At 38.4% G+C, this 19,954-nt stretch overlaps 1 protein-coding gene across 1 annotated transcript in view; it reads left to right on the top strand.

Moving 5' to 3' along the window:
* Positions 1-19,954, top strand: part of PCNX2 (pecanex 2) — a 149,366-nt gene that overhangs the window by 62,288 nt on the left and 67,124 nt on the right. Inside the window, exons 18-21 of the mRNA XM_005518660.3 lie at positions 6,364-6,456; positions 6,962-7,112; positions 11,660-11,801; positions 15,286-15,463. Coding sequence (XP_005518717.2) covers positions 6,364-6,456; positions 6,962-7,112; positions 11,660-11,801; positions 15,286-15,463 — 564 coding nt within the window. The remainder of the gene's footprint in view (positions 1-6,363; positions 6,457-6,961; positions 7,113-11,659; positions 11,802-15,285; positions 15,464-19,954) is intronic.

Below are 19,954 nucleotides of genomic sequence, written 5' to 3'. Positions count from 1 at the left end.
TCCAAAGCGCTCTCTCTTATCTCATATCTATTTTGCCCACTGAGGAACCTTGTAAATATTGTCATTTTGCAATTTAAATTACTAAAGGCACAGATAGATGATCTTTATGGTGAGGCCAGCAGTGGGAAGGGGGATACATGTAATTTTCCTTTCTGAAGGGCTCCTTTGAAGGGCTCTGCCACCTTGATTCTTTAACATAGTCCATGGGAAATTCACTCTTAGAGCTTGGGGAGAGGGGCTTCTCTCATCCTAGTACAGAGAGAACTGATGCAGGTTCTATGCACAGAGTTACAGCCTGGCAATCTGGTGTGTCCAAGGTAGGCTGGATTGTTCAACAAGCATTCAAAGAGATGATCAGTCCTGCCAAATTCTCTGTCTGTGCTGGAGAGGAAGAGGATTCAGTCCACAGAATTACATGTGTTTAAAGCAGCCCTAATTCTTTATTTTTCTATGGCTAAGGCTACCTGTTTTTCAGAAATGCCTTTTCTGTGCCAGGAAATACTCTTGACTGTGTGCTCTCCACCCCAGCTGAGCCAAGTGGAGAACACTGTCAGACTTGGCACTTAGGGGTGGAAGAAGCACATGAAACTGGGGTGGTATGGGAGAGGGAGGTACATGCCTGGTGCCAAGCATTGCCATCTCATCATCTCTTCTTTGCTTGGCAGGCTGTTTATTTACTACTGTCTGGCAGAAGCTCTAAGTTTGTGTCAGCTTATTTCTCACTTCAGCATAAACACTGCAAAGTGACCCATCTTCCTTTTTGTGTCTTTTTATATTAAAAAAAAAAAATTACTGTTACCCAGGGGAGGTTGATCTTATAAGGCATTCATGTGGGAAGATCATCAAGTTTCCAGAAATGCTAAGGGGTGTTTGACATTTATTAGTCATGTGAACTGTCCTGCTTCCTGGCTGTCAGACAGCTCTTCCTCTTGACCACATCCCCAGCACCTGCATCCAAGCAACCTAGACAGCTATTCCTAAACTTCTGAGTTCTCTCTGAAATCCAAGAGCATTCAGAGAGTCTCTGGAAGACAGACTGCCTTTTTTGACTCTTAGACATGACCTGGGAGTCCATAGTTCCTACTGGCCTCCAGATGTTCTTTCAAAGGGATGTATCTCTCATGTACATCTTGAATAATTTCTTAGGCATTTTGTGAGACGTTACACAGCTTACATTCAGCATATGCATTTATCCCACACTACTAAGCTGCTGCTTAGATTTTCATTTTTACCATGTATAGTGTTATTTTAAACTTGGTCCTCTAACAGGGCCTACATAAGATTGAGTGATATGGCTGTTTCTTGTTGCTTGTACAGTTTCTTGCAAACTGTTTGCAACAGTTGATACTGGAATATGAACGTGCATCTAGAAACAGAGTAAAAAAGCAAAGTATTTTTGTTAGAATTTTGCTGTATTCTGTGGTATTTGTGGTGTGTAGGTCATTGCCATGGTTCATTGACATTCCATTCTTGTATACAGGGATTGTATGGCAGATGTAATGGAAAGCTTCTCATGCTCCTGTAGTTCTGTCTTTTGCTGATAGTGCCTTTCTTGGAGAAGTACAGAGTCTGATCTCATCTGTTCTGCAGATGGAGCCCAGCCTGGGGACTGAAGCAGTTACTGCAGCTGTCCACCTAACTGATTTCATTTTGCAGTGCAGAGGAAAACCTTGAGCAAGGCTTTAATATATTGAAAACAAAACCCAGAAATAGTGGAAAAAATCTACATCTAAGATCCTGGCTGTATTTTCAAAATGGAGTAATTCTGCAGATGAACAATTTTTATATCAGTGACAATGACAGGGATCTGCTGTCTTACACTAACACTGCTCAGCTGCACTTGGACCCTTGAGTCAATGGGGTGGAAGATGCAGAAGTATAGGCATAACTGCATTGGGATTTGCCAGACACAGGACTTCAGTTCTTCTCTTCACAGTGATTCATTCCTGACACATTTTGTCGCACTTTTAGGATAAATTAAGTGGGCTTCCTGGCACCATTGCTCTCCAGAAAATACCTGGATTAGGGAATTGGCACTTTTTTGCTCTGTACATTCGATACTCCATGCTGCTGCTGCTATTAGGTGGAGGCTGCTTTCCTTCAGTGTTGTTGGAGCTTGCTAGTTCTTTGCCTTCTTTTTTTGTTTTTCCCCACTGTCTGGGCTTCCTTCAATCTGTATAAAAACTGTAAGCAAAAGTATTTGCTTACGATGTCAATTAGCAGTGCTAATTTTGAAGAAATTAGCTGAAGAAAGAGAGGGCAATTTCTGATTAATGTGTGCTGTTTGTTGAACCCCTGTGTTACCTGGTACCTCTATCTCAGTTAAACACCAAGGAGACTCCCACTGCTATCTCAGCAATGCAGTGCTAATAGGGCAAGTAGGGAAGAACTGAGGCAGGAGAAAATGCACGTGCATAGAGTTCAAGGAGCACAATCAAGCCATATTCCCTTCTGACTTGCTTCAGGTATAGCAGACATGTTTAGGATGTAGGATTCGGCTGACTCTTCAAAGCCAATTTAAAATAATTTCCAGAAGTTTTGTAAGGGGATCTTCAAATGGTTCAGAAGCTGGTTGAAACAATATATCAGTATTCAGAAGAGGTTTCATGATGGTAGCTCATGTTTTCTTGAAGTGCTCCTCTGTGAAGAGAGTATTCCTAACCCCTGTCAGTGGCAAGAGATGGCAGGATGCAACACAAGCCAGCCTTGCCTTGGTAACACGTGGTCTACATAACACCATTTAAATAAGATCCATTTTCATCAGAAAGCCAGAGGCGTACAGAACCAAATTGCTTTCTCAAGGAGCTGAAAGCAAATAAGGTTAATATTGGAAATTAATGTATTGTTTTCTGGGTGGCTTTGCATTGATGTTAGGATGTTAATAAATACAGCATCCTAATGTTTAGTTGCACGACTTTTACCCTTTTCTTTTCCTTGAATAGCTGTGTAAGAATTGCCAGCTTCGGAAGCCTGAATTATGAAGCAGCTGTGATCGATAATTGACCATTCAGCTTTGAGAATGGAGCTTCCTACCATTATAATTAATTTCTGTAGGCATCCACATGGCTGATTACTAGATTAAGCAGTGGCCTGAGGGTGATGATGTGTTACATTCAAACTCAAGGTTCCTTCCTGGTTTTTAGTACAAACATTTAGACAGCTAATAAAAGGATTTATGCAAAGCTCAAAAAATCTAATCGAAAATAATGGTTGGATTTGGTGATTTAAACATCTTTCCCACATAAACAATTCTATGATTCTGTGATAATAATTAAAACAACAAAAAAAAAGTGCCAGTCTAATATATTCTGCTTGTGAAATCCTCAAGGCATCAAAGGTAGCCATATTGGTTTGGGAATTTTTTTTTCCTTTGAGTGTAAAATGGAGAGTGTAGAATGGCTTTCAGTCTGAGCTAGAAGTGACTATCTCTCACAGGAGGGATTTGAACTGTGAATACAGCAATGAAGGACTCAAGCATCATGCCATAGAGCAATTCAGTATTCAACTCCTAAGTTCCTGGCCTTGGGAATGACATCCAAAAATCTGTTTTAGCCAGTTAGGTCCAAGGTAGGCATGTGCTTTTCAGGAGCTAGCTGCCTTCCACAGGAAGGCAGAAGCTGCAGATCCACCCCCAGCAGGTAGATGCCCTAGTATTTCTCCTGGAGAGTAGCAGTGAGTCCCTCTCGTCCAGAGAGAACACTGCCATTTCCTGGGGGACCCTGTGCCCTGTGCAGTGACACAGAACAGAAGCAACCACTGCTCAGCTTTGTTTTAGAAGGAAAAAAGCCTGAATTTTGTGAGAAGCTTGAAAGCGTTGGCCACATGAAGAGGGAGCTCCTGTGGGGACCGTTGTGCAAGTCAGAAGCTGAGCAGTATATTTACATTTTGAAACAGTTCAGTTCAAGGGCAGAAGAAGAAGCCTGGGCCTATATGACCCTTTAAACACTTTCAACATTGCCAGAAATGGAAAGCAATTGTCAAATTTGGAGTTGAATATTTGAATAATAATAATTTCCTTAAAAACATAGGCCTTTTTCTGTATAGGATTGTCAAAAGGGATGACAGCACTGTAAAAAGGACATCATTCATTGCAAAATAAAGATGGGAGATACAAGTCCTGTGCAATATAATTTGTGTAATATGTTCCCTTCTGAATGTAATGTAATGTAATGTTTGAAAAGATTCTCTTTGGTGATCTGGCCCAGAATGGCAAGTTAGGATACCATCTCTCCCCAAAATATGCCTCGTTATCACCTCTGCTGATTTTACAGCTAAATTCCTAATATTTTACATGTTTTTTTAAAGTGTCAGCTTCTTCAGTCATCTGACTGTGAGAGGAATCAGTAATTCTAATATTAAGCTTTTTGGGCTGTACAGAAGAGCTTGTGAATGTGATTGGAGCATGTTTGCTGTTCTTAGAAGGTTTAGATTATTGAGTAGTTGAATTCAGCTGTGCAGAAAATGATACTTGATCAAGACTTTTCATGCTGTGTATTCACAAAAGGGCTGAAATAGTGCCATATAAATTTGACACTGCTTAATTTTCTCAGATACTGCTGTTTCACATAGATTTTGTATGCAATATCTTTAAAAATATCTGGAAAGGTTAAAAACATCATCTCCATTTCATGATAATAATTTCGTTACTCATTTTTATTAGACCATGTTTTTTCAGTACTGCTACTTGCTAATAAGAGAAAGTTGTGAGAGAAATGAATAGAGAGAACTTAACAAAGAAGACCTGTGGGGCCAGGCAGAGAGCAAAGGTTTAGTCAGGGAAGAGAAGGCTTTTCCTGTGGGCTCTCTCATGTTGTGGTTCTTCTGTTAAACACAACAGCCAAGGGGCGAGGTTAGCCGAGCTGTGCTTTGAAAAGATGGTCAGGAGAGTTACAAAGACCTAACTCTGCTCCCATACCTTCCCAGCACATATAGCCCATGCAGAGTACAGGGCTGTCCAGGGAAGGATAGATCTCAGAGTGGAGGGATCACCTCTTTTTTGGAGGTATGTACATGCTCCTGAGCAGCCTGGGAAGGGCAAAGACCGTGGTGGTCACTTGAGATTTCAGTTAAGCCATATTGGAGTTTCCTGGGACAAAACAAAAGTACTTTCAGAGCCTGAAGGCTTTTTAGTCCTGCTGCAGTAAGTGGAAGTGCTGATGCTGGTGACCTTTTACTGAGAAGCATCTTTCATAACAGGGAGTGATAGGCAGCCTAAATATAGAGGTTGCTACCAGCTTCCCCGGTAATTCGCAGCCCTTCTGTTCTTCACTTCTTCTGCTTGCTTTCTTTTTATCTCCTTTATTTGTAGATCTGCCTTACCATCATTATTTTAGTTTTCTTTCTTTTTCTCTGATGAGATACATTAAGCTTACCTAAATTGCACCACCAGGAAGTCAGATGAACCACTGGTTCTAACAAAAGTGTTGCTTTTCACGTGTTGTTTCAAGGTATCTTTGAATTAAAGCATAAGTCAGCTTCTAAATCAAGAGCTGCAAATAGTTTCTCGTTTGGTAACTTAGCAGCAGTATTGAGTGCTGAACCTAAATGCCCTTCTCATAAATCTAAGACAAGATTTTCATTTACTCACAAAAGCATTTGGGTGACCTCTGAAGTACAATTCAGAAGACCACGCAGATCACAAGCTATCTTGTTTATTTGTTTACCAAGAATGACATTTTAATAACAAGAAAAATGTGCTGTAAAGACAGTGATATTTCCAATCTTTAGAAACAAAGTTACTCCTACCATAGTTACAGATCTTTACATAAAGGCAGACATTTCATTAACATTCAATGACACTGGAAAAAAGCCTTGTCTAAAATCCAGAAAATTTTGCTGCAATTTTACTTCCAATAAAGACAATCAGAGACTGGGATATGTCATAATATTTAGAACATAATAAATGTATTAATGTTGTGTCTTAGAAGACATTATGGAGAAGCATGACTTTTTTCAATATTGCAAGAGAAAGGGAATAAAAAATATTAGTTCTTGAAAATAGGAAATGGAAGCAGAATTTTGATGCCCAAAAATAAGAAAGTCATAATGGAAAAGAGTTACACTCCTCAAGAAGAATCAGATTCAGTATTAAAATGTATTGCTTTCATTTCTCCAGTATTATAATTTTGTTATTTAAAAATATAATTCAAAATTAGGCACGAAGAATTTAAATGTGATTACTTCAGCAAACCTGGCATGTGGAGAAATAATTTCCCAAAGCAGAGTTGAGAAAATACTTTTGTATTAGGGAGTGCTGATTAGCTTTATCACAATGCAGAGGGTAAGTAATTGAGAACAGAGTAATTTACTTTGGTTAAAACAGTGTTGCCTTACTAATTTTGTGTAAAATAATTATTTTCACAGAAAGAAATCTTGAAATCGGATCTCATTGTCTGCACGGCAGCTGCTGTTCTGTCATTTGCTGTCAGTGCCAGTACTGTGTTCCTGTCATTAAGGGTGTGTATCTATCTTTTTTTATCCCCCCCTAAGGTATTATGTCTCTTATGCAAAACCACAGGGGTGCTTTAACTGGAAAGAATAGACACTGTGGGAAGAGAAGTTAGTGAAAATGTATTTATTGGTCATGATAACATTATCATATCTGCAAAGCAGTTAGTTTCTGGGTATTTGTATTAATTTCAGTGTTACTTATTTGACACCTCTTTGCTTAAACCTCCACAGCTCTTACAATATGGAACCTAGAGGACAGAATGAATAAGCCTGACATTTTGCCTTTTTTCCTTCAATCACAGAGGAAAAAAAATTGATTGATTGTGTGTGCAAAACACACATTTCAAAATCCATATTCACCTAGAGTCAAGAATTTGAACATAGGAATAAAAATGAATGGCACAAAAATACAATTATAGAAAGTGTCAAAAAATGCTTTAAAAAAAGAAAAAATATATAGATGTTGTATGCAAATTCTAACTATGTTTCCTTTTTTCCTGCTTTGGCCCAGCCATTTCTCAGCATTGTCCTGTTTGCTTTGGCGTGGACAGTGGGATTTGTAACACATTACATCCTCCCTCAGCTCCGCAAGCATCACCCCTGGCTGTGGATCTCCCACCCCATACTCAAAAGCAAAGAGCACCAGCAGCGGGAAGTGAGAGGTTTGTAATACAGTCTTTTCTAAATGGTAGATACAGTGACTTCCAGCTTGCCCTGGTTTGAAGAACAAAAAAAAACAAAACAAAAAAAAAAATTAAAAAAAATCTAGAAGTAACAGGGCTGTGGGAATAAATTATCCTTTTACTTTTGAGTAGCGCACATATGTGATCATTTTAATTTTTACTCCTCATCACCAGCAGATCTGTGAACCTGTAGGAATTGTCTTCTCAGGCCACTGCCCAGATGGGCTGAGGCCAGGCAGACACATCTGGAGATGTCTGGTCTGATGCTGAGCAGGGTCAGCTAGAGCAGATTGTTCAGGGCTGTGTCCAGTTTTTAATATTTTCAAGCATGGAGACTCTAAAACCTTTCTGGACATTCTATAATAGCAGTCAGTCTTCCTTACAGTAAGAAAGATTTCTTCAAATTGTGATGTTTGGGTGTTTTTTTAGGGTTTTTTGGTTTTTTTCCCTACTTTTTTATTTTTGTGGGTTTTGGTGGCTATTTTTTTGTTTAAATGGATTTTCAATTTGCACCCATTTCCTTTTGTCCTGTCACTGGCCACTGCTGAGAACAGAGTGGCTCCATTGTGGGAAACAGTAAAGGTAAGAAGACTTTCAGAAGGTGTGAAAATAGGCCTCAGAAAAGAGAAAACAGAGAACTTAGAGCTAGCTTCAGCTGCAAAGCCTGAAAGTAAAGAAGATAAAATAATACAATATGCAAGGACATGAAACAATAGTTGAGTTTTTAGGCTTGGCTAAGATAGACCTTAAGGCTTCAGAGAAATATGCTTACCAAGATAGAAAGTTTTAAGCTAAATAACAGAGTATTGTGTATTGTTAATAGAAAGCAAAGGAGCAAGTGTTGTTTGAAGCAGGTGTGTGTGTGCTTTTAGTGATTGGCTAGAACAATTGTCTGTAAGCTTTAGCAATATGCTATTGGCTGAAAAGCCTTTAAAATATTCAGTAACAAAGCTGCTTGTGGCAGACGTGAGCTTGTGCCACCTCCTGTATCTGCAGCTGAGATTGGTGCCCAAATAAAAGCTTGTGATGTGTCACCTGGCAGTCCTGTCCTGTTTGTGAAAAATTAACACCAACATCCATCAACATTACCTTCCCCCATCAGGTATTTATACCCCAAAAATGCTGCCAATCAGGCATTAATAAGATGCCCCCAAGGCTTTTTCTTCTTCAAGTTAAGCAATCCCAGCACTCTGTTTCTCCTATGTTGAATGTTCCTGTCCCTTAATCATTTCACAGCCTCTATGTGATCTTTCATGAGCCACTGTCTGATCTGCCTTTTGTGTTGCATTACAGTACTGTTACTTGTTGCTTGACATGGTATAGTTCATGTCTAATACATTGGCATTCTATATAATTTGAAAACTTAAAAGATTGATGAAATTGAGGCAGATTTTTTTTCTAATTTCTGACATATCAGCAAATGTAGTGCACTTTAAGGGTTTGAATTTCAATTGTAACGCTTTTGTAGAAAACATGAGAACTGAAAAGAACTGAAATTATCTTTGAGATTTATTCTTGCTGATGTCTGCTGGCTTCAGTGTGTAGTGCCTTGATGCATGTGAATATCAGTCAATATTTTAGTATGTCGAGATCTGACTTCCTGTTCTGACAGAGTTATTTCTGAAGCAGGCAGTGTGCTTTGAGAAACAAAGCTTCCCCCTTCCACCCCAGCTCTCTTCTTGCCTTTGCTACCAGCTAAAAGCTTGCTTGTCCTTTCTTGATGGATCCCACGCCTTAATAATTCTCAATATGTTTCTGAAGTGTTTGAAGGCAGCATTTGCAGAACAATCTGTTGAGGGACTTTAGTCTGTTCTTCAACTAGACCACAAAAGAGTTAAGATCACTCCCAGGAAAACCAAACATTAAGGATTTAAATAGTTTTTATTTTAAAAAAATTATGAGTTTCACAACGATTACTTTCCATACAAGGGTTGGGTATGAAAAAAAGTACCCAAGAGACTTGACTGAAGGTTGCTTTATAACTTTCACTGCAATATGGCAAGGTAGGTATAATAGACATACAAGTATTATTAAGCACCATGCCCAGCTGAAAACAGTGTCCAGGACTTCCTGTCCCTGATAACTAGTAATTCTGATAAATACCCAATTGCACTGTTTGTTTCAGCACTTAATCATAAAAGACCACTGTAGGATTTATTTGTCTTGTCCTGATTAAGTCTGTCTTCATTTGTCAGAAACATTGTTTTCCTAAATGTAGTGACTCAGCATTTGAAAAGGTTGAAGGTAGAGACCTGCTGGACTGATTTCCACAGATGGGTTTCCTTCTGTTTTGAGATCCAGCTGCATTTCTCATGCTGCTCACTGTGGGGAACAGGCTTCTTTTTCTTCTTTTACAGTACTCATTTATATGTGGTCCATTCCAGTACTTTGGTTTCTAAGTATTATTGCAATGTAGCTGGTGTTGTGTGTTAGAAAACAAGAGTAAAAAGAAAAAAACATGTATATATATATATATATATTTCAGGCCCTTAGGCAGCTGCAGAGGTTTTTTATCATGTCTGAGATGAGACAGACTGCGGAAAAGGTAATCCCTTTGATAGATATGTCTGACAGGCTGTGTTCTTTCTTTTGTCCTGTAATAAAAATGTAGGAACTAAACATTAAAATGTTCCCTGTTTGTATAGAAAGAGAAACTTGGAAAAAGGACAGTAGTACCCCGTAATTGTCAGGTATGGACAGTGAAAGGACAAATACACAAAATAAGATGTCTGTAAGGAGTTTTAACTGCATAGATTTTAATTTTAATCCTTTTTTTTTACAAGGGTAGTGCTATTGAAAGACAAATGACTGCTTCCAATCAGACTAACAGCTATTTGACAGTGACAGCTCCACAGGCTTGTTCCTGACTTTGCTGCATAGACTCTGGATGATTATCAGACCAGTTCTTGTGATGCCCCTGTGAGATAACTCAGTTATTGCCATTGGCTTGGCTGGCTGCAGGATGAAAGGCTTAGGTCAAGATGTATGAGCTTATGGTACAATAGATGTGTAGAAACTAGTGCAGGACTAAATGAGAAAGAAACCCTGATATAGTGGGTTATTTTGTCTTCTCCTTCCTCCCCACTACTGCTTTTATACCGCACAGGTTTGTGTAAGCCATTTTCAAATCATCCACGTCTTTCCCTGGGGCCCCTCTGAATGTGAGCTCTTTTTTCTGTCTCCATTGTCTGAACAGACCTCACTCTGCTCCTGCACCTACCTTCTGTTTGGTTTGTGTGATATTCTTATCTCTTTACTGAAGCTTAAGCTCTTACACTGAGCTCAGCTTTGGACATGGCTGAAGCTCTTGAGCTCAGCGGGAGGAGGAAGAGAGAGGGATGGAGAAGAACAGCTAGGTTCCAAAATGGACATTTTGCTGTGTGTATGAACTTTCAGGAGGTGGCCTTTAGGTAATGAAGAGGAAATATTTTTATGTTATAGCAAGAAACTGAATTTAATTATATTTTCTGAAGGGGGATTTTTCAAGAGCATTGCCTTAGCTTAAGGTACTGGCAAAGTATGACTTCAACCTAATTTAGGATTGCTTTTAGATTTTTCTCTTAGCCTATGCAATATACAGCTAGCCTGTAGAACACAGAAATCCATTGATTCAGCATGTCTTCTTTACTGTCATTGAAAAGGTGTATATGGAAGAGGGGCTGTCTACATATAATTGTTTTCATTTTGCATGGATGATTATTGGCTATTCAGTAGCTGGCATTTTTATTTCTGAGTTAGTACCAAGGTCTGCCTTTTTGTGTTCACTGTTTTTCCAATAACCTTGTCTAGCTGAGCTTTAAGGAAAAAGGCGTTGTTTTTGTCTGTACACAAGTGCTTCTGCACTCAGTTCACCTAAGTTCTCATAGCAGTTGAATTGCACAGAGCATTCTGTTCTTGTTTAATACTCCTATTAAGCACTGTGGTATTGTTAGTAAAGTCTACTGCAAAAAAAGGCTATTCCTTAGAGAGGAATGATGTGAGATGTGATGCTTCTCACAGTGTCTAAGTGTTTTAGAAACATCTATTACAGTTTCTAGCTCCTGATAATTCTTCAATCTTTAGATCTCAAGGCGTGTTTCATTTATCAGTGAGGTACAGTCTAATGAATAGTTTGTTTTGCTACTGTAAGATGGGTAAGTAGAGGCACAGAGCTCAGAAGAGGTTTCCTAGGTGATTCAGCAGGTCAGTGCCAGAGCTGGAGATGGCATCTCTGGGGTCATTACATCCACTGAGAGTGCTATTTAATATACTGACTGAAGAACTGGATGATATAAAAACTACCATCTAGCATGTACTATCTTTTATTGTCTCAGTAGTGCAGTTATAAGCAGCAAAACAGATATGCTCTAAACTCAGAGAACAAAATCATTTCTCTATTGCCAAAGAATTATGAATTCCATTGTTTCATAAATTAGTTGGTCGACTATATGTATTAATGTGAGATAATTAGTGTCTTCTGCGGTACTCCAGTGCAAAAAATGCTGATGATTTGATGACACAAACTGTTATCTGAATTTCCATTTCAGATGCTGCTCATTTGATGTGGTTTGAAAGGCTTTATGTGTGGCTACAGTGCTTTGAGAAATACATTTTATATCCAGCTATAATACTGAATGCACTCACCATTGATGCTTTCTCAATTAGTAAATACAAGAAGCTTGGTACACAGTAAGTAGATTATAACTCAGAGCATGTGATTAGTAGAATATTTGGTTTTAGACTGAAAACTGAGAAATGGAATTTGTTTTAAAATAAGTCTGTAATCTCGTCGCAGTTTGCTTTCATGCATATTAGTTCAAAATACAATAATAATTGGTTTTGCTGCAAGAAAAATGCGAAACTACCTTAGTACACTAAAATATGTCTCCAGTGAGAGAGTGAAATTAAAAGATTAAAGAGCTATATATAGATATATATGGAAGGTCTAAATGTCAATTAAAGGCAAGACACACTATACCGGGCTGCAGGTGTTTGATGGGCATAAACTCAGTGGGGTAACTAGAATTAATCAGATGAAAATGAGAAATCTAGGCTGGATATCAGGAAACATTTCCTAACTGAGGATTTTTAACGCTATGCCGTAGACTCCCAAAGGAGTTATCAGAAGCTTCACCACACAAGTCTTTAAAGGCTGAATAAAATATTAAACACTGTAGAAAGGTGGGTAGTCCTGCATTAAGAGTGGTTTGAGAAAGGTGGGGTACAAGTTTTGATGAAGTCTTATGTCTTAGATATTAAGCAGAATTGGTGGTGCTGATCCATGGTCTCACAGTATGATCCTTGCAGACAGCCTTTTATGGTAAGTTTTTTAGTCAGTGACTTGCCTACTGCAGATATTCAGCAGGCTTAGTGACTGCAGTATCCCCAGTGAGCAGAGTTTCTGCAGTCTTTTTATCAGAATGACAGTGATGCAGATGATAAAACAAAGAAACAGCCTTGGAATGTTCCAGTGACAAGAAAAAATGCTGGGAGGTGGGGAGGACTTCCTCGGTATCCATAATAATTCAGATTTTTAATTTCAAATATTAGATAAAAGAACTTTGATGTAAAAATTGTGTGTTAATTATTTCTCTCTCTTGAGGAGCAACACAGCTTTAGGAACTACACAACTATAAGGAGAGGGCAGCCTCTGCTTTTAGGGGTTGAAACTTGGACTAGGGCATTAGTCAAATTTTCTGCGTATTTCCCACAGACAACTACTTTTCCAGAAAGACTCTTGTCAGTCACTCATTGATAACCTCTGTATCTCCACTGACCTTTTTTACCCCCAGGTACTTGGAAGATGCTACAGCCAAAGTGCTTCAAGAGTTCAGGTGTATTGTCCAGGGTGACACTGAAGCCACACTCCTCTCTCTATTTAGTTCTGCAAGGCTGAGAGAATTAAAAGTAGTCAGAATGCCATTTTTTACTAGCTAGCAGACGTGACTGAATACATGCACGGAGCAAATATGTAGGGTTAGGAAGGTGCTATTTTTACATAGTCATTCCTCCAAGCTAGATTACACTTTAAAGTATCACCTCCCTCAAGTGTTCAGAAGAAATGAGTCAGACCCCCAGAAGTCTTGAGATTAAAGAAAGTAATTACATTTGTCTGTCTCTGATTGTTTGGCCTGTGGGGGAATACCACAGCAGTCCTTTCCTTCCCCATCCCCCTTGTGTCTGTGTGAGCACCTGTGTAAAACCTGCTTTCTCCTTTTCCTTGTAACTCTGGTCTATCCATGAAACTCCCTTTTCCTCTGGCACTTTTCTTTAATACATTCTCCCTACAGCTGCCATCCAAATGCCACACACAAAGCACTCATCTTCAGATCCTACCTCTTAACTAACTCTGTTAACCCTCACCGGTTTACAGAGTTAGCTCGGGGGCTAACTCTGTAAACCCATGAGGGATCCTGGATTCTCCTTGCTACTTCCATATACAGTGCTACTGAGGGTTGTACTTGCTGTGCTTTAATGCATAAATCTCTGTTTTCTGTTGCTGGAACATTCCTTAGTTAGTGACCACCCAAGGATCAGAGCCCATCATGCTGTAGGGAAGGGAAGACACTCTCCCACTCTGTGTCTGAAAGCATCTGAGGTGGTACATTTTATGTGATTTGGTGTCAGAGTTTCCCTAAAATTGAATTTATCTTTTAAAGAAGCTTCACCTTGCTTAGTGATTTAAAGGACTGCAGCAGTGTGCTTCTTGAGTAGGCAGAACAGCTCCTTTATAGTCAGGAGTTTGCTTAAGCTTTCCAGACCCTGATGTGCTGGTTATTAACAGGACTCATGCTGACAGTGCCTGGCCCTGTTACCTGACAAGGAGGCACTGGAAATCAGCCCCCCCTTCTCATGCTCCCTTATATCTTTTCCCAGGAATTAAGGCCCCAGGAAAAGCCACTTGTGGCAGTATTTTTAAGGAGGAAGGAATAATGAGCGAATTATTTTCCATTATCTCTGAATGCATTATTTTGTAATGTATCATTTTTTTTTGGTGAAAGTTTCATCATGGTAGCAGGCACAGTGACAAAAAAAGTCTTCCTTTTGCTCGATGATCTGTAAGTTTCCATGTGAAAATTCTCCAGGTTGCAAGAATTTTCTTCTTTCTGAAGAAAGAGATGTACAACTGGTTCATATAGTATACGCTGGGATGGCTTCTGGGGGCTGCAGAATCTAATTAGCTTAGTCGTTAGATTTTTCCATTCAGAAACATGGGGCAAATTGAAAAGAACAGCTTTGACAAGGTGGAAAATAAGGTCAGCTTGGTGTTTCATTCCAACAGTAATGCCCTGCTGATCCTTTAGAATGACCAGCACCCAAAATAAAGTGCATTTGCATTACAGGAGATACACAATAATGAATAAATGCCACATAAAATAAAATCAGCCTGGAAAATAAGAATCTTGCTAGGATGGTGAAAACCTGTTGTGAGCTTTCTAGCCTGCCAAGTGTCAGTCATGGCAGCAGGTATTCTGCTTAGCAGCTGGATGAAGGAGAACCTTCTATGCATTTTGCAAATACCTGGCTTACTTTCTCACTCATTAACCACTGAAGTCTCCATGTCTTGGAAGACATAGGTGCCACACAATTTCTTTTCATCTGATGAATTATCATATAGAATAGTTAACTTTCTGATCAAGAACAGTGGTAAGAATTTCAAACGCTTCACATCTATATGGTTTCTATCCAGAATTTTGGCAGTGCATAATGAAATTATAAGTAAAATTATAAATTCTGTCATTAAGTGAAATTTCTTGTAATAAGAAAAAAATAGTTTAAGGGTTTTTGTTTTTTTTTTCAAATTACAGTAATATATTAATGAAAGTGCCAAGGTGTTTTCCTGGACAGAAATTTTATTTTAAGAGGGATATAAAAATGTTTGGTGTGGATTCTTGGGTTTTAGTAGTCATTACTACTCTTTTTAGTACAGAGTCCGGGTTTTTTTACAACTTAAAAATGTGTCATAATGATAAGGGAAAAATACAAAATTTCACATAAGTAAAATAAACGTGATGATTTCTGTTATTACTTCTGTATCCTTTTAATAAATAAGATATGTAGATTTAGATATGCATAGGAATCTCAAATACATCCGGTACAGATACTTGTGTTTAAGAGCTTCTTAATTTAATGGCTTATGACTTGATTGGGTTTTTCTCTGTTTTTCTTACAGCTGTGACATTATCCTGATAACAGTTGCTGGGATGAAGCTCCTCCGCTCCTCATTCTGTAATCCTATTAATCAATTTGTTACTTTGAGCTTTACTGTGATCTTCTTCCGATTTGACTACAGAGACATTTCAGAAAATTTCTTGCTGGATTTCTTCATGATGTCCATTGTGTTTCATAAGGCAAGTTTCACAGCTCCTATAATTTCTTCGGAAAATGTATCTTCTCAGTGTCACCTGGCTAATCAATGTGTGTTAGGAGTTCTTAGAAGTAATGAATGTATACATAGACTCAGATTATTGGTACTAAAGAGGAAAAATACATGTTAAATTGAAAAAAAGGCTTTGATTAAGTGTTTTTTCTGGCTTTGTGAAATGTTTTTCATCTACTTTTTGTTCACATGTTGCTATATAAATTTCAGAATTGTTGCTTTCAAGAGGAGAATCCTCAATGAGTTTGAAAGAACCTCTTGGGTCATTAGTGCAGGACTGCTCTCCAGATCAATCGCCTGGTGTTTTTATCTCGGTTTCCTTTGAATGCCTCTAGTGGTTGACTCAACAACTTCCTTTGGGAAATTATTCCATTATCTAATCACCCTCATGATAATAAATGTTTTCCTAATGTCAGCCTTAACATTTTTCTTTCCCTATTTTCAGCCTGTTATCCTTGTGGTGCTGCCCTTAACCTTAACCTCAGTGCTCCTTCCTCTCTATTACATTGTTAACTCTTGAAGTGTGCTCCAGTTGAGTTTATTTTAAAACTACCAAAGCCTTTCTGCATCAGTCAGGTCAGATCCTGCCTTTGTTTGGAATCTAAGCCAAAAGAATTAGGCTTAACTAATACATTGAGAAAACATGGGAAAGTACTGAAGATTTAAAAGTATTTGTCCGGGGTAACTCTGGTGAGGTGTTTGGTTTTGTTGTTCTTTGTTTTGTTTGACTTTTTTTGCTCAGGCTTCTTTGCTTAGTTTCTTTTTTCTAAAATATTCCTACTATATGTGTGGGTATGAACCAGGTAGCATCCCTTAGTTTCTGAAACAAGAAAGACCTGGTTTCATATTTTTTGCTGCTTTGTGCTGTAGAAATATTTAGCCCTTCTACACAAAGGGGTATCAGCCCATACTGCTGTCCATGCCCACCTGGACATTTCAAGCTTCTTATGGAAAGGCCCAGTTAATTTGTGTTACACTGGGAGTTCCCAGTCATTTAGGGAAAGAGGGAAGGAGAAATTAAACGCTTTTCCTGGTTTATTTCTGTGCTGCTGTAAGGGAGGATGAGAAAGGAGGAATCACAACTTGGTAAGGTAACTTGAACTCACACTTTTTTCTGAACTCTTGGAACACACTCCAGCAGAAGCTTCACCTGCTTCAAGCCTTCACCCTCAGAACTGTTGTTCTGCTTTCTCTCTGCTGGGGTGAGAAGGCAAGGGCTGGGGAGGAAGGGCAGAAGAAGAGGAGTAAAAGAGATGAGACAAAGCTCTGTTTTAACAAGATCCCCCTCCACCATACTCTGATCCTAAAACAGGACTAGAGTAACTTCTTAAGCCTTTAGTTTAGAGTGAAAGATAACCAGCAAAAGTGATGCAAAATTTACTAGCATTATGCCAGTTTTCAGTATTTGTTTCCACTACCATGTTCCCTAGAGAAAGAGATAAATTTCTGTCTCCAGAGAAGTTTATCACTGATGTACATTGGTGGCAGTCCCATGTCTGAATGATGGTTTACTTAGTCCTAAAAGTCATTCTCTAAAAACCTCTTTACAGAATCAAAAAATTAGCATGCCAGAATTGAAAGTTCCACTATTTGTTAATTCTTTTTAAAATGTTGACATCATGAGCATACCACAAAACACTGCTGTGAATTACTGCATGCTTTTGTAAGAAAGAGATATAAAGTCTTTTCAGTAAGATTTTTTACAGTTACTTGGGTAGATTGAAGCTACTGTTCACAGTAGAAAGACTGGTGTTAGCAATGAGAATGAGATAACGAAGGACACTTACTAAATTAAGCAGAGATGTTTTCTAAAATAACTACTGCTCTACTAGACTAAAAGCTGTACTGCAGACATATTTTGAAAATGTAATTTTAGAATTGCTTCCATCTTCATATCTAACAATATCTGAAATTTTGCAGGTCATTAGTTCAGCAAGTGGAATTGTTCTTGTTCCATTTAAAAATTCTGAGTCAAACGGTTGAATTATTTATATTACAAAAGCACATGCACAGTTTCACAATGATCATTAGATCCAGTATGAAAAATAGCATTGCAGATGATAGCAATTAAATTCCTTTTAATTTCATATCATAAAGGGCATAAGTTTTCTTTACCCTAATTAAGGTTTGAGCTTTAATTAGCTCAGCATTGTGGAACATCAGTGAAGGATATGATCACTTGAGGATAAAGATGATGTGTGTTTATTTCATATTATAAGGCCCTAAGCAAGCTGCATCCACCTTTGTTCCTAAAAGCTTTATGGGTCTTCACAGATTCTGTCTGTATCTCAGTCATTTTAATGTTTGCACTTATTTTTTAAAATACAAACAAAATCTGAAATACTGTCTATTAATGCCACCTTTATCTGTGCAGAGTTTATTACACAGTCATGACTGATTTCTGTTTGCACATTGAAAATGTCAGTTTGCCACTCTCTTAATTAGGGAACACTAGAAGTGCTGTGTCTTAGTCATAGTGATGACAATTTTTAAGCAAGCTTAGCCCACAAAAAGCTTTGCATGCTTTCAAAACACGGTGGTAATATTTTTTCTTCTACGAGGCACTGGGGAAGAAAGAATCTCTAAATTCAACAAGCATTCACAAATGCACTAGTCACTCGTGATGCAGATTATATGGAATAAAACTTTGCTAATAATGTTTTGTAGAGTATTTCTAAATAGTTCACTGATTATGCTTCCCTTGTTTTCCCCATTGTGTTGTTGATTTAATGTAATTTAGTCAAATCAGAAACTCCAAATGAGCACACTGCTCCCTGAGCAAACTGGGACAAGGAAGTCCGAGCTGCTGCTCAGATTTTCATCTCTCTTAGCCAAAACACCTACACTGAGGTAACGCAGAGAGCAAGAGAGTCTATTCAGTTCTATCCCTGAGAATTTTTAAAATTTTTTTAATATCATATGACTTACTAATGTGACACAGTTAATTCAATTATTTTTAAAAAATGATTAGTTGTTTACATTTTGACAATTCACAGAATGTGAAAACACTAAATGTTGATTTAGGCATATGCAGAGTGTACTATTTTGCATTTCAAATTGCCTTGGGAAGGCAGCAAGATAAACATTTAGGAAGATTTTTCTGACTTGTTTTTGAGAATGATTGCAGCTTTCAATTCAAGTAAATCAGGACTTCTCCATCTTTCTTAAACTAAGACTTTCCATGTAGTGAGACCAAATTGTGTCCTTGACTACAAGGGATTCTTCTGTCCAAAACTCCTGTTGTCATAAAAAAGCTGGATGGCCTTTTAAAGGTATCTGGTTGCTCATTCAAAATGTGTGGGTGTAGTGCTCTGATGTATATTCTGCAGGAAGTCAAACTAGATAATCGAGACAGTCTTAGTCTACATGACTTCATGTAAACTTTTCAAATGAGCCAGTTGTTCTTCCTGGATGTTTTAGGAGATAATGTCAGTGCAAAGGTTAATATGATTGTTCATATTAAGTGAAAATGGAAACCCAGAAAAAACTGAAAATATATTCTTCACAGGCAGAGCAAAGATGGAGTATCTAATAGGGCTTAGGAGATTTTTTTTTCCCTAGACTTTTAACATCAGGAAAAAATCTGAGACTCTTTCTTGTAATAGAGTAAAAAAAAAAAAAGTGGAAATGTTAAATGGTTTGAATAGTTTATTTGGAACTGATGAAAAGATGAGCCTTTCTTGCATCCTTTTGCTGTCTACTGACACAATATCTAACTGAGGAAAAGCTCTAACACGTGCAAAAGCAATGAGAGGAAGAGCATATGGATGGTTAAGTGATGTTATAGCTCATCCAGTCCGTTTTTCTTCAGTGTGATTAAAACAAACAAAAAGTAGGGGAGTAATGTACCCAGCACTGCCTGCCGTGGCAGATGTGTGAGGTGCTTTTGAAGAATGTTTGTAGTAGCTGCTCAAGAATGAGCCTGTATTTAAGTGTGAAGTAGAAGCAAATGCAAATCATTCAAACAGCAGGGATATCAGTTTGGAACTGGCTGAGTGCTGAGCATCCTGAGGCAAGGATGCTCAGGGCAAGACTTGTCCCCAGCTCTTTTGCTATGCTCTGTTAAAAATGCGGTTTTCCGTTTCATCCAGTACCGCAGGCATCCTCTAAATTTTGCTGGTGGAAAGGAGTCATAATATCTCCCTGAACTGCTTTTGGAACCTCAAGCAGAACTGATGTTGAGCTGGAGGAGTAAAGACAGTAAAAAAACATGGTAGTGTGGCTGTGGATGCTCCTGACTGTAGTATGCTCTTGGCTACTACAAAAGCCTAGTGGGAGGTTCTTGCCAGTCTCTTCACTACTGGGAGCATGCTGCTAAACTGGCTCTTACCAGCAGTTCTTTCATCTCTACAGCACAACTGAGGAATTATACTTCGGAATATGAATTTTTGACAAATCTGTGCAGCTTCCTTTAAGCCCTGAAGAGTGAGTCACCCTTAGCTTGCACACTCATCTGCCACAC

The sequence above is a fragment of the Pseudopodoces humilis genome, chromosome 3 (genome assembly GCF_049639895.1).
Source record: "Pseudopodoces humilis isolate 2021_Gansu_Grassland_sample_001 chromosome 3, ASM4963989v1, whole genome shotgun sequence".
Lineage (NCBI taxonomy): Eukaryota > Metazoa > Chordata > Aves > Passeriformes > Paridae > Pseudopodoces > Pseudopodoces humilis.
This window is presented reverse-complemented; position numbering and strand designations above follow the sequence as displayed.